At 39.2% G+C, this 14079-nt stretch overlaps 1 protein-coding gene across 1 annotated transcript in view; it reads right to left on the reverse strand.

Annotated features, from left to right (window-relative positions):
• The window catches only part of TCN1 (transcobalamin I (vitamin B12 binding protein, R binder family)), a 19675-nt gene extending 7776 nt beyond the window's left edge, over positions 1-11899 (reverse strand). Inside the window, exons 1-7 of the mRNA XM_011963509.1 lie at positions 11716-11899; positions 9237-9419; positions 7898-8038; positions 6847-7002; positions 4690-4880; positions 1508-1697; positions 296-479 (exon numbers count right to left, since the gene is read on the reverse strand). Coding sequence (XP_011818899.1) covers positions 296-479; positions 1508-1697; positions 4690-4880; positions 6847-7002; positions 7898-8038; positions 9237-9419; positions 11716-11794 — 1124 coding nt within the window. The 5' untranslated portion in view covers positions 11795-11899. The remainder of the gene's footprint in view (positions 1-295; positions 480-1507; positions 1698-4689; positions 4881-6846; positions 7003-7897; positions 8039-9236; positions 9420-11715) is intronic.
• Positions 11900-14079: the final 2180 nt, after the last annotated feature.

Below are 14079 nucleotides of genomic sequence, written 5' to 3' on the forward strand. Positions count from 1 at the left end.
ATCTCAAATGTTTGACTTTAGAAGTTGCGTTTACTGAAAGAATTTTACTGAAATAAGAGAGAGCCATGAGATTCATTAATCTATGAAGTAAACATTAATTTACTACCTATTATGTGAAAGAAGATGAAATATCTCACCTCTTATTTTAAAATCCTGCTGTGGGATACAGATGGACAGCAAAGCTACTGACCCAGAAGCATCTTAAATATACTTTGTATTTAGGTGCAAATGTATTCTTACTGCATCTTTAGAAATGACAGCAAACACCTTAACCTGAGGTTAGGTACAGACCTACCCAAATATGGTATCATTCATTTTCTGAGCTTTCTCCATCACATCGAGGAAGACAGAACCATTTGGCACAGTGACATTGGCGAAATATGTTTCATTGATTCTCACAGAATAATTGACAGAGATAGATGATTGTGAGCCAGGAGTTGTCACAGTTACAGGCTCCTGAGTGGAGATGCTGAAGTTACCTGGCAGAGACAGAAAAGCCCAGAGCAATATTCGGAAAACTAAAAATGATATTAGAGTTTGCAGACCTCCTCAACCCCTATCCAAGGACTCCTTGCCTTTAGGCAGACATGGATTTACTATAAGGAGCAATTATCATCAGTCAAGGGGCAAATTTCTCATATAACTAAAGCAGAAACTAAGACCAAAACTCACCAGCTTGTGAATGTTGGCACTTGGCTCAACTCCCAGCTGTTTAAGCAATTCAGTTGCTCTAACTTTTATTTCTTACAGAGGATCCTGACTTTTTTTCTTTTTTTGCCTTGGTACAGCATACAATCATGCTTGTCTTTTCTCCTTTTTATTGCTTAACATTTATTGAAAACACATGAAGTGCCAGGCACTGTACTAATCATTTTATATGGATTGTCTCATTCAATCTTTACAAAAACCTATGTTAGATACTGTCCTTGTTTCCAACTTTTACATTAGAAAACTGAAGCTTAGAGGTTAAACATTTTGTCCAAGTTTCCTAAACCTGTAAGTGGCTGAACCAGGAATGGACAGAGATGTAAGGAAGTGTCTCCTTTCCTTCTACCTGGTTGCAGAGTCATTTGTTTTAATAAGTAACGTATGCTATAATTTTAGAATACTGGCATATCCCTTCCACACAGATGTCTCATTTCCCTGAGGCATCACTCACTGTGCAAAGTCAGAGCACGGTACCAATCCTCTGTACTTTATTTAGGATGAGAATGGTGCTTAGATCCTTCTATATCCAACAGTCAGAAAATATGCCTTTGAAGATAAACATTATTGAATCAGGTCTGCCTTGTTAGGTTTGAATTAAGAAGGACATCTAGCACTCAGTTAAGAACAAATCCTCAGGTGGCTGTAATCCCTCATAACACGATGAAAACTGAATTCTCTCTGGCAACTGTTTTGTTTTGGAGGTTTATCTGGTCACTTTTGGTTTCAAAGGACACCTGAATCTCACATGCTTTGGGTGCTATGGTGAAAAGCAAAACAGTCTGCTCTTTAATGCTTTTACCTGCAGCAGAGACGCAAGAAGAGTCTTTGTTAACATCCAAGAAGGTCTTTCCCATCAGGGCAGGTAAGACCTGGGCTGCAGCAGTTGGAGTACTGAATGCTCCTTGAGAAATTTCCGTGAGCACTGTATTCAGAGTTTGTTGGCAATTCCAGTCATTTTCATGATAATAGTCTGATGATACAAAGAGGGCCTAATGAGGCAGGGGGGCAGGGGTGGGCAGAGGGGGACGAGAGATAAAGAGAGACAGAGAATATGAGACACTTCAAGTAAGGGGAAGCCTATATATAACTAATTGAACATTGACTACCTAGAAATACCTCAGATAACTCAGATATCTTTCTTGTTATCCAGAAGCTTACAAACCTGTTTGGACAGGGAGGTTGGAACTGCTTAATAACCCAAGCTATAATAGTTCCAATGAAAGCAGACTTGGCCACATTCATTTCTATATCCCAATGCTGGGAAATACCTGTCACATAGGAGACACTCAATAAATATTAACAAACTATTGTAAAAGGAGATGCCAGAGGAATGCCCTAAGGGATGCATCTAGTGGGATGCGTCTTTCTAAAGAGGAGAGGAGCTTATTTAATGAAGCTAAAAAAAAGCTTCCTGGAGAAGGTGGTATTTGAGTTAGGCTTTGGAGAGTAGGATAGAATTTTGGCTTCTGAGATGAGGCGAGGAGCTCTGCACTCAAACATGAACAAAGGTGTTAGGTAGGAATAGCCAGGACATGACCTGGCAGTGACGAGAGTATCTGCATTTTAGCAAAGTTCCTCACGGGATTCCTCCTGGTTTAGGAGAACTGGTGTTTGGGGAACATTGGAGGCAACTGTGGAAAAACAGGCTGGAGAAGGAAGTTGGGCTAGACTGGTAGACGCTTGAATTTTATGGTGAGATGTCTGACCTCATTTGATTGACAACAATGAGGAGGTGTCTGACATTATTTGATTGACAATGGAGAGTCTAATAGTTCATTAAACAGAAACTCTCCTGGCAGCAGAATGTAAGCTCGATTGAAGGGGCAGAATTGTGAGGTAGTAAAAGTTAGGAGGACATTGGGGTGAGCAAGACAGGAATTAAAGTGGGTCGGACTTGAACATGCTGCTCTGTAGTTTTCCAGGGATGGACTGTTCCTGTTTTCATCTTTTCTTGGAGGTTCTTAAGCTAACCAAGTGGTCCACAAGAATTTGTGGGATATTAAGAAAAAACAAAAACCGGTCATAGTACATTTCCTCTTAAGACACATCAATAAATGTTATTAACATACATAGCAACAAATTAAATGTTATTAATATTTAAAAATACCCAGCAATATCTTGTAGGCAAGTAGCTCTTGATCCTACCGTGAATTTGTATCACCTGTAGGCCTTTTAAACCAGAACAAGGCCCAGGCTCCACCTCTAAATTTCTGTACTACCCGGCTGGTGTGGGCATGGGTATTAGTGTTGCCTAAGAGCGCCTTCAGGTGATTCGAATGTGCAGCCAAAATGGGAAAGCAGTTTATATTCAGTTCCAACTTAGTAAGGCAATCAACAACGTAAATAGTAACAACAATACAGATGACCTTATGATTGGACCCGTGCTTACACCTCCAGCCTCCTGTTATGTTTCTCTTGGACTCTGTGCTGGTCATGCTGAACACCTTGACCTTAAAATGCCTAATATTCTTTTGTGCTTTTGGGTCTTTTTTCTCACTGTCTTTGTCTCTCCCTTGAAAGTCCTCTAGCCCGGAGTCAGCCTGGAAAATATCTATTCATACTGATGACGCAGTAAAGTTTTTTTTTTTTTTTTTTTCTGTAAACCTTCCTCGATCACTTCTTATATCTTCCCCTTAGAGTTTGTAAATCAATGGCTCAATGAATGCAGGAATAAAGTCTCAGATCTCAAGGAGCGTATGCATGACAGTGTAGGTGCTGAGTGTGAGTTTTGAGAACAACGGCCCGGGTCCCATCCCAATCTGTACCACTTTCTGGTTTTGTGAGATTAGGTAGTTTACTGACACAGTTACTGTGACTCATGCTCCTAGTTTAGGAAATGGAGGTAATGCAGTAGTTCCCTCTTATCAGCGGGGTTACTTTCCAAGACCTGCAGTGGATTCCTGAAACCATGGATAGCACTGAGCCTTAAATATACTATGTTTTTTTTTCCTATACATCCACACTTATAATAAATTTCAATGCATAAATTAGGCACAGTAAGAGATTTACAACAACAATAATCAAATAGAACAATTATAATAATATACTACAGCACCATTGCTCTTGTGCTTTGGGGCCATTATGAAGTAAATAAGGGTTACTTGAACACACGCACTTCAATGTTGGGACAGTTGACTGATAACCGGCTACTAAGTGATTAATGTGCATAGACAAAGGGATGAGTCACTTCGTGGGTAGAACAGAGCGGGAAGCTGCAAGATTTTATCACACTACTCAGAATTATGCACAATTTAAAACTTGTGCATTGTTTATTTCTGAAATTTTCCATTTAATATTTTCAGGCCTCGGTTGACCTTGGGTAACTGAAACTGTGGAAAGTGAAACTGTGGGTAAGGGGGGACTACTGTGTGTGTGAAAGTGTACAACCATGTGTGATAGAACAACAAAGTAGATTGTAGTAGACTCTAGAGTTTCTTAGACAAACTGCAGTTAGGAAAAGCTTCCTAGAAGCATTGGTTATGGGGAAGTAAAGCTGAAGATGAGAAGAGTACGTGTCAGGCAGGGGAAGGGAATCATATGAGCAAAATCAAAGTTAGTATAGGAACCGCAGAATGGATAGTAAGGTCTTAGGAGGCTAATAAGAAAGGAAAAATATACTGGCCAGGTGCGGTGGCTCACGCCTGTAATCCCAGCACTTTGGGAGGCCGAGGCGGGTAGATCACCTGAGGTCAGGAGTTCAAGACCAGCCTGGCCAACATGGCGAAACCCCATCTCTACTAAAAATAGAAAAAAATTAGTTGGGCATGGTGGAGGGTGCCTGTAATCCCAGCTACTCAGGAGGCTGAGGCAGGAGAATCGCTTGAATTTGGGAGGCAGAGGTTGCAGTGAGCCAAGATTGTATCCATTGCACTCCAGCCTGGGCAACAAGGGCAAAACTCCATCTCAAAAAAAAAAAAAAAGATACTGCTTTCTTCCAGAGAAGACTCCCTTCTCTGCCTCCTGTTTTACCCTCTGACTTACCTGCATGGCTTCTCCTGTGCTAAATGTGTTTCCAATAAGACCATTTTCTTTTTTCTCAAACAGAATCTTCTCTATCAGTGACTTTATATAAATACTGATGTTCTTTAAATTGCTTTCATCTGTTTTGACCTGTCCATTTATTAGACTCCTCTTCACACAGGTCAGAGCCAGGACAGCCATTGCACCAGTATCTGTCGGGAAACAAAACATTATCGATAGGAGACCAGCCATCTCAGTTTGTCGTTTGTCCTGGACTAAGAGGTTTCCTGGGATGTGAGAGTTTCAGTGCTGAAAGAAAAACAGATCTAGAAAAACTGGTGTGGTTGGTCATGATAATTGGTGAACAAAGATTTCAGGATACAGCAATCATCTCTCCAGAACTAACCAGTCAAATATTTAACGGTTCTTCCCAATGTTCAGTTGCCATGTACTCCATAGTTCATGCCTCATACTGTAGTGCGATGGGCCTCCCACCAGGTTACTTAAGGGAGATGCACCTCACTAGTGGCCATGATGACCAGTTTCTTTTTCCCAGTGATAATGTACTCTGCCACCTGTAGCTCATATACTAGCATTGTATATTTTGGTACTTATGACACTGTGTCCCGTGTTGTTCAGCTATTTCTGGTGTAATTCATCATTTGACTTAAAGCCAAGCTCCTGGAGGATTAGAGAACGGTGTCTTGTGTGTGTGTATGTGTGTGTGTGTGTGTGTCTGCCATCATATGTAAAGTAGTACTTGACATATGGTCAATGCTCAGCTGAACATATTTAAAAAGAAAATTCAAGATGCATACCGAAAGAGAAACAGGGAAGTGCCCAGAAAAGATATGTCTGCTGCCTGAACTTTGAAGTCCAGGCCGTGGAGCCCAACTGAGGAACAGGCATGTCTAAGAATCCAAACATGCTGGAAAGTATCTAAGAACTTGCCAAGGAAAAGAGACCCATCACATACACATAGCAGGTAAACAGCCAGGAAATTAGCTTAAAAACAGTTTAGGGATGGGATGTGGCACAGATCTCTAAAGCTCTCTTGCTGCTGTCCGGAGTGTTTTTTTTTTTTTTTTTTTTAAATACAATTCTGTGTTTTTCTCATTACACATACCTTGGTCATAAAACACCTATGGATCTGTAGGTGCATACACATGGACAGTATTTCACTTTTATATCTTGGTTGCTCCCATCTTTTCTATCTTTCTCTAATCTTTTAGCCATGTTGGCTGAGGGATTGAGAAAACCTAGGACAATGCATCAAATAAACGACATCTTTGTAAGCCTCTCAAGGGTTTCATTAGACTAATTAGAAAATAGTACTTAACAGAGTTGTTGCCCAGCAAACCTCTTTACAAAAGAGGATGAGGCCAGAGATTGGAAGAAGGAAAGATAAGGACTCGTTTTCTGGCTTGATACTTGGTCTCTCCTGTGTTCTTTAGCATGGGACCTTTCCTCTCTCATGGGAAAAGAAGTCTGAGAAATCTCACACTCTCCTTACTATCCAGAAATACTAAAATGGTAATTTGCTTTGAACTTAAAGTTGAACTTTGAATTTGGAGAAAGATGAACTTGTATATCTGGATCCATAGAGGCTAAGCACCTATACTAACTGTCTAAAGACTTCTTTTTGGATGTTAAGACTGACACAGTGGGAAATGTCTGGTTCATTTCCCAAGGTGAATATATAATCTATTGATTGTAATATTGGAGTTTGTCACTGGAGAGGTGGTATTGCTCAAGACTATCGAGGTATCCAAATTGTCCCAATAAACTAGAGAGAGACAGTGTTAAGATAAACAAATTCCATTGCATTTCCCTTTTCTAAAGCTTACCCTTTCTGAAATATTTCTTGTGAATATACTCATGCTTTATCCTCATTTTCCAGATGGAAAAATTAAGATCAAGAGTTAACATTTGTTGTTTATATAACTCAAAGAAGAGCTGGAGCTGGAACCCGGTATTTCTAGTATACCACACATCTAGAAAGAGGCTTAAATGCCATCCATCATCCATTCTTCTCAAAAAGAAAATTCCCTTTTGAGGGGACTGGAGCAAAGAGGGTGGAAAATAAAATCCAAGTACTTACTGATAGAAGAACTCAAAGGGCAAGACCTACTGGTGACCATGTCCGCTGTACCAAGGGAATTGGGCTTAGTAACTCACCTACTGAGAACTGGTTACCAAAATAATAGTTTTTATTTTCAGGAGTGAAGTAGTTGACAACTTTGGTGGTTGAGTAGTTCCCATTGAACAGACACAAGGCCAAAATGTCCAGGCTGAGCTGGTAGTAGTTAGTCAGGGGATTGCCATTGTGTGCTTCTAGAAAAGAGAAGAAATACCTCCCTTAATCATGGAAGTGGTAATGGAGTATGCATTTTCCATCTATTCTTACTTACTCTATTTCAATTTCTTTACATTTAAGGAAAGGTGGGTAAAAGAAGGGGGAGGTCACCCATAGAATCAGAAAACCTGAGAAATGTAAAGGCTTTTAAGGGCCACTCAATTCCACTCAATTTCTTTCATTTTATTACTGAGGGGGCATAGCCTTAAAGAGGTTAAGATGCTATCTAGATATTCAGGTGCTTACAGAGCTAGGGCCAGAATACAGGTTTCTACCTCCAAGCCTCTTGCGTTTTCCACAGTAAGGTGTTGAAACTGTAAGTAGAAACCTAGGTTGGAGGCCATCTCAAAGGAAGATGGACTTAATGAAAACTAAAATAAATGTTGGGTAGGAATTGAAATAAAACAGTGCACTTCACTAGTGGCCACCATAACCGGTTGATTTTTCCCAGTGATAATGTACTCTGGCTGCCTTTAGCTCATATACTAGCATTGTGTATTTTGGTACTTATGACACTTTGTCCTGTGTTGTTCAGTTATTTCTGGTGTATTTCGTCATTTGACTTAAAGCCAAGCTCCTGGAGGATTAGCGAATGGTGTCTTGTGTGTGTGTGTGTGTGTGTGTGCATGTGTGTATGTATCTGCCATCATATGTAAAGTAGTACTTGACGTAGGGTCACTGCTCAGCTGAACATATTTAAAGAGAAAATTCAATATGCATACTGAAAGGGAAAAAGGGAAGTGCCCTGCAAAGACATCGTGAGATGAATGGGATGAAGAGGAGAAGGAAAGAGTGGAGGTAAACTTTATATAGTTCTGAATCAGCAGAGGAGAAGATAATGTTGTCTAGGGTCTCTAAATATTTGATTCTTACCCATATTTTCAATTTCTGCTTGGAATTTATTTTCTAGCTTGTCAATCAGGTGGTAATCATATATTAAGTTTTCCTCAGAGTTACGACATGCTCCCAAAGCCAGTATAATCAAGGCAAGCTTTCCTGAGCTTACCTGTGACACTGAAAAGAGAAGTATTCAAGCTTAACAAGGTACATGCTTGTGATTTTTTGGGCCTCCTGATTTCCTTGAGACTTATATTGCCTATCACTTCTTTCTTCTTGCGCTCTATACAGTCTTGTGTCACTTAATGATAGGGATAAATTCTGAGAAACTGATTGTTAAGCGGTTTTGTCATTGTGCAAGCATCATATAGAGTGTACTTACACAAACCTAGATGGTATAGTTGACTACACACCTAGGCTATAGGGTACAGCTTGTTGCTCTCAGGCTAAAAACCAGTACAGCATGTTACTGTCCTGAATACTATAGGCAACTGTAGCCCAGTAGTATTTGTGTATCTAAACATATCTAAGCACGGAAAAGGTACAATAAAAATAGAGTATTAAAATCTTCTGGGACCACCATCATATATGTTCACCATTATGTGATACATTCCTGTATGAATATTTGATTCCTCTCTTCTTTATCCTCAAAGCAGAGCTTTTTAGAGCAGTACTGTATAAATGCAAACTAAATCTTGGTCTTTTCCATAAAATCACAGAATTGTTTTGGAATTATGCAATCCTTATGAAAGTGAAAAAAGAGGAAAAATAGATAAACAACAAGATCTTGGGTTTTTTTTTTTTTTTTCTCTTTGTGGTACCAGCTTGCTAGGATAGTAATACTTGATTTTTTATATTCTGCCTTATAGAGTATCAAAACTCTCAGGCTTCTCATAATTCTTATAATAATATTATGAGGTAGGTAAGAGTGGCTTCATTTCCCCTTATGCTAATTAGAAAACTGAGGCTCAGTATTAACATGACTGGTTCAAGGCCAACCCACATCTAGTCCAAATCTGGATTGTTCCATGGTTGCCTCTCCAACACCAGCTTTCTTAGTTATGATCTGTATTCTCATGTGGTTGTGAACTAAACTAGCTTATATAACAGCATTAATGGATAAGAATCCATAGCTTTTGTTTGTGGCTTCTTGAAGAAAAATGATTTTTAAGACCAAAAGAAGCAAGACCTAGCTCTAGGGTGAGTGGCATGGGATTGTATTTTGGGCATGTTTATGTTTCTGTTACCTCAAGTTTGGTCCCATTAGAATGGCTATAGCAGGGATATTTTGGATCCATAATTTTTAGGATTAGTTGCAGATAATCTTTAAATAGGTAGACTTTTTCTAAATCTTCCAGAGAATACAGAAACTTACGTCTCCTTTTCACAATGTATTCGACTTGTTGGATCAGCTTTTGCTTCAGGTTTTGGTTCTGGATTCCAACAAGTTGGAGGGACAACAGGACATTGACAGAGGAGCTGGTTCTCCTGGTATACTTTGACTGGTTCATTGTATTCAACAAAGGTTTTAGGCGGATGTAGTTTTCTTCACTTACCTCTGTGGCAGAGAAGGAAGGAAATAAGAAACACATACTCAGAATATAGTAAGACTTGGAGCAGGGATTATATAAAAATATTTAGTAACAGGTATGGCACAGACCTAGACCAATCCAGTGGCTGCTGACTGTGTTGGTGGAATAAAACAAAGGTGGGTCTTGAACCTACCCCCATGGCAGACATTACTCCTTTAACAACCAGCATGAAAATGTTTTCATATTTTAACAACTGGTGCAGAGTTATCATTGTGTACTCGCAGACTCCTGCCTTGGAAATTTAGCATCATTCCCTAATTTTGTATATGAAACTTAGAGAGAGTCTCCTTAAAGAAACTTCCATAATTGGAGGCTGAGCTGAAACTAGACTACATGTCTTCTGACTCCCAGTAAGCAGGACTTTCTACTTCCTGGATTCAGTTCTTTCCTTCTCTATCTTCTAAATCAGTTGGGTTAATGCTGAGAAAATGCAGGTAAAAATTCTATGTTATACTGATGATTGACCCCAAAACTTTATTGTCTGATTGCCCAGCTGGCTGGGCATTGAAGTCATTATGCAGCATTATGCAGCCTGTGAAAAACTCTCCAGTTTTAGTCTACAACACGCCCCAATTCCAGAGATGGAGGGAAGTCACATTATACTGTGGAAGTGGGAGAATCCAGAGCTCCCAAGGAAATAGAGGAGAATAAAAAGAGTTACTATTTAAAACACAGGACACGTTCTCAATATATTTTTCCATAATCTTGAGGAGTAGCCCCAAATCCTGCGCACCTCCGGATTATCTAATAGATTAGTGGGAGAGTGAAAAGAACATGAGCTTTAGATTCAGATTTTGGTCACATTCTGTGCTCCTTAACTTATGACTGTGGGTAATAAGTTGTGGAACTCGTGTTACCCTTAGTTTTCTCATTTAAAAATTGTGGCTACTAACACTTACCTTATAGATATTGGACAAGAAACCACCTAATAAACTGTAAAATGCTGCACATACTATTTTTCCAGCTCAACTGGAGTTTTTATCACTATACTTGAGAATCAAGGAAATGTAATTTCCCTTGCCCAGTTTTCTTTGCTTTAAAAGAAAGAGTCAAGAAGATCTGAATAGAGTGATTGTAGAAAGGCCATGGTTTGTTGCAGACACAATGGAACAATTGTGAGTCCTTTCTCTGAGATTTTGTGGAAGCATCCAGCTCAGCAGATTTTCTCGCCCTGAAACAGACTTTTCAGTTCCTGGTCAACAACTCAAATCAGCTTCCTTGACTCTCAAAGATCAATTTAATTATTATTATTATTTAAAATGAATAGAAAGCCAAAACCTACATAGCCATTCCCTATTCTTAGGATCCAACAGGGGAAATGTCAGGCCAAGAAGAAAAATTAGAGTCAGAAGAGTCTATGCTTTAGCCTGTATGTATACAAACCTGTCTTCTGTGGTGTTTTCTTCTTACTGGTTAGAGAGCACAGATAGTACCACCTCGTCATCTTTAGACTGGTTTGAAGCTTAATTTCAGAGTAAAGTCTCAGAAAAGAGAAGTCATGCACCTGAGAACTGCACCAGACTTCAGGAGATAATTTGCTTCAAGCGTCTCCCCTCATTATCCTTTTTTTAATGAAGGAAGCTAAATAAATTCAAAAACGTTGGGTCATTCAATGACTAAGGAATCAAACTGAACCTGAATTTAGTTTTCCTTTCTCTTACTTTAATGTTCTTTCACAGAACCACACAATCTCTGGGGCTATCACCCATGCAAGAGATGATGGAACTTTATCCCATGTGTCCTCGGAAAGAGTTGAAGGGAGGTGGACATGCAACTTGGAATATCTAAACTATCTCATGACAAGATAGCAGTCATCACTATTTGAAAGAGATTTTTTTTTTTCTGTATAGTTACCAGGGGGTTAACCCAAAAATCATGTGTTGAATTTCAAGAAAAAAAATTGCATATCAAAACCAAAAGATAACTTTCCATGATCTAGAAAAGTTTCTGGGAGCATAAATTTTTTGCCATTGGAAATTCACATGAATAGAGAGTTACTTGGTAGGATGCTGTGCTAGAGAGGATCTGAGCATAGAAAGAGCAGTTAGGCAAATGAACACACCATCTATAATTCCTCTTACAACAACATGCATCGTGAGACTTTCTTCACCATCTCCTGCCACCCTTTTCATCATTTGTGGAGTCCAACCACATATGAAACTGGAATGGGATCTTTTCTCAGGTAACGCTACATAGAGTCTCTTGCCAACAGTATTCAGTAGGCTATCACTCCAGAGTAATTTTAGCTCAAACTGTACTCACCACAGATCTCACATAGTTGACTTGGAATAAGAGAAAATAATAAGAGCCCCACTAGGGACAGCTGGTGTGACTGTTTCATCTCTCCAACAGTGTACCAGAATGTTGAGGAATTGACTGGCTATTTATTAAGTGATGAGCAGAAGGTAATGAGAGCTCCTCCTTCAGGTTGCCTCAGCCTCTTTTCACTCAAGCAAATATTGAGCAATTTCAGGAGGTGTGGTCAAGTGTATTTGTCCATGTGATGTAATAAATAAGGAAGAAGACTTGAAGGATGTGGTTAGGGAGAATGAGGAAATAACTTTCCTTTGTTTCCTGTCCTAAACCTTCGGGGTTCACATCTATGATTTGCCTTCCGCCCAGTGAACATATATTAGGTGAATGACTGTTTCCTGTAATGTTTCCTTTTTTTTTTTCCATTTCACTTTATGTTTTGTGTTTCCTGATAAAGTAGATTTTATCATGCAAACACATACAACATATAAAAATGGAAGTAAAAGAAGACATCTAAATGGGAAGCAGGCATATGAAAAGGTGCTTGAAAAGGTGCTTAACATCACTGGTCATCAGAGAAATGGAAATCAAAGCTACAATGAGATATCCTCTCATCTCAGTTAAAAATGGCTTTATTCAAAAGACAGGCAATAACAAATGCTGGCAAGGATGTAGAGAAAAGCAAAGCCTTGTACACTGTTGGTGAGAATGTAAATTAGTACAATCACTATGGAGAACAGTTTGGAGATTCCTCAAAAAACTAAACATAGCTACCATATGATCCAGCAATCCCACTGCTGGCTATATACCCAAAAGAAACAAAACCAGTGTATTGAAGAGATATCTACGCTCCCATGTTTGTTGCAGCACTGTTCACAATAACTAAGATTTGGAAGCAACCTAAGTGTCCATCAACAGATGAATGAATACAGAAAATGTCCTACATATACAGAGTGGAGTAATATTCAGCCATATAAAAGAATGAGATCCTGTCAGTTGTGACAAAATGGATAGAACTGGAGATCATTAAGTGAAATAAGCCAGGCACAGAAAGACAAAGATTGCATGTTCTTACTTATTTGTGCGATCTAAAAATCAAAACAATTGAACTCATAGAGATAGAGAATAAAAAGATGGTTACTGGGGGCTCGGAAGGGTAGTTGTGGGAAGGAGGTGTGGAGGGTTAATGGGTACAACATATTAGAAAGAATGAATAAGATCTACTATTGGTAGCATAACAGGGTGACTATAGTCAATAACAATTTAATTGTACATTTTAAATAACTGAAAGTATAATTGGATTGTTTGTAACATAAAGGATAAATGCTTGAGAGGATGGATACCCCCTTCTCTATGATGTGATTATTATGCATTGCATGCCTGTATCAAAACATTTCATCTGCCCCATAAATGTATACACCTACTATGTACCCACAAAAATTGAAATAAAAAAACGGAAGTAAAAGTTGTAAGTCTGAAATTGAAGCAGGCAGTATTGGAGAACCCAACACATGAGGCAATCTTTGGCATAGTGGTTTCCAAACTATGATTTTTCTCCTAAGATAGATTCCTTGAGAGTTTCCTAACCAAGGAGGAAAACCAGAGAGCTATACATCAAATGTGAATTTCTGCCCTGCAGGGACAGTTGCTACATATGAGAAGTGTTGCCTGTCACAGTTCTGAGAACTATGAGAGAATACTGTCAGCCTAGCTAAGGACGTCATGACTTAATGAGCCACTATTTGCATTGTACCTCTGTGATGGTTAATTTTCTGTGTCAACTTGACTGGCACCTGAATGCCCAGATGAAACATTATTTCTGGATGTATCTGTGAGGGTGTTTCCAGATGGGATTAGCATTTTAATTGGTGGACTCAGGAAAGTAGAATGCCATCTTCAATGCAGGTGGGCATCAATCCATCTATTGAGACCCTGAATAGAAAAAAATGGTGAAGGAAGGGGGAATTCACCCCTTTTTTGCTTCCTGCCAGCCTGTTTAAGCTAGGACATCTTCCCCAACCCTCAAACTGAGATTTACACCATTGGCTGCCCTGCTTCTTGGGCCTTCAGTTTGGCCTGAATCACCGCACTGACTTTTCTGGGTCTTTAGCATGCAGACAGTAGACTGTGGGGCTTCTTAGCCTCCATAACTGCATGAATCAACTTGTTGTAATAAATCTCTTTCTCTCTCTCATATATTTATATAATACATACGTGGAAACCACCATTCTACTCTCTGTTACCATGTATTCGATATTTTTAGTATCTACATATAAAGGAGATCATAGTATTTGCCTGTGACTTATTTCATTTAGCATGATATTCTTCAGGTTCATCCATGCTGTCTCAGAGGGCACTATTTCCTTCTTTTTT

The sequence above is a fragment of the Colobus angolensis genome, unplaced genomic scaffold (assembly GCF_000951035.1).
Source record: "Colobus angolensis palliatus isolate OR3802 unplaced genomic scaffold, Cang.pa_1.0 Scaffold61, whole genome shotgun sequence".
Lineage (NCBI taxonomy): Eukaryota > Metazoa > Chordata > Mammalia > Primates > Cercopithecidae > Colobus > Colobus angolensis.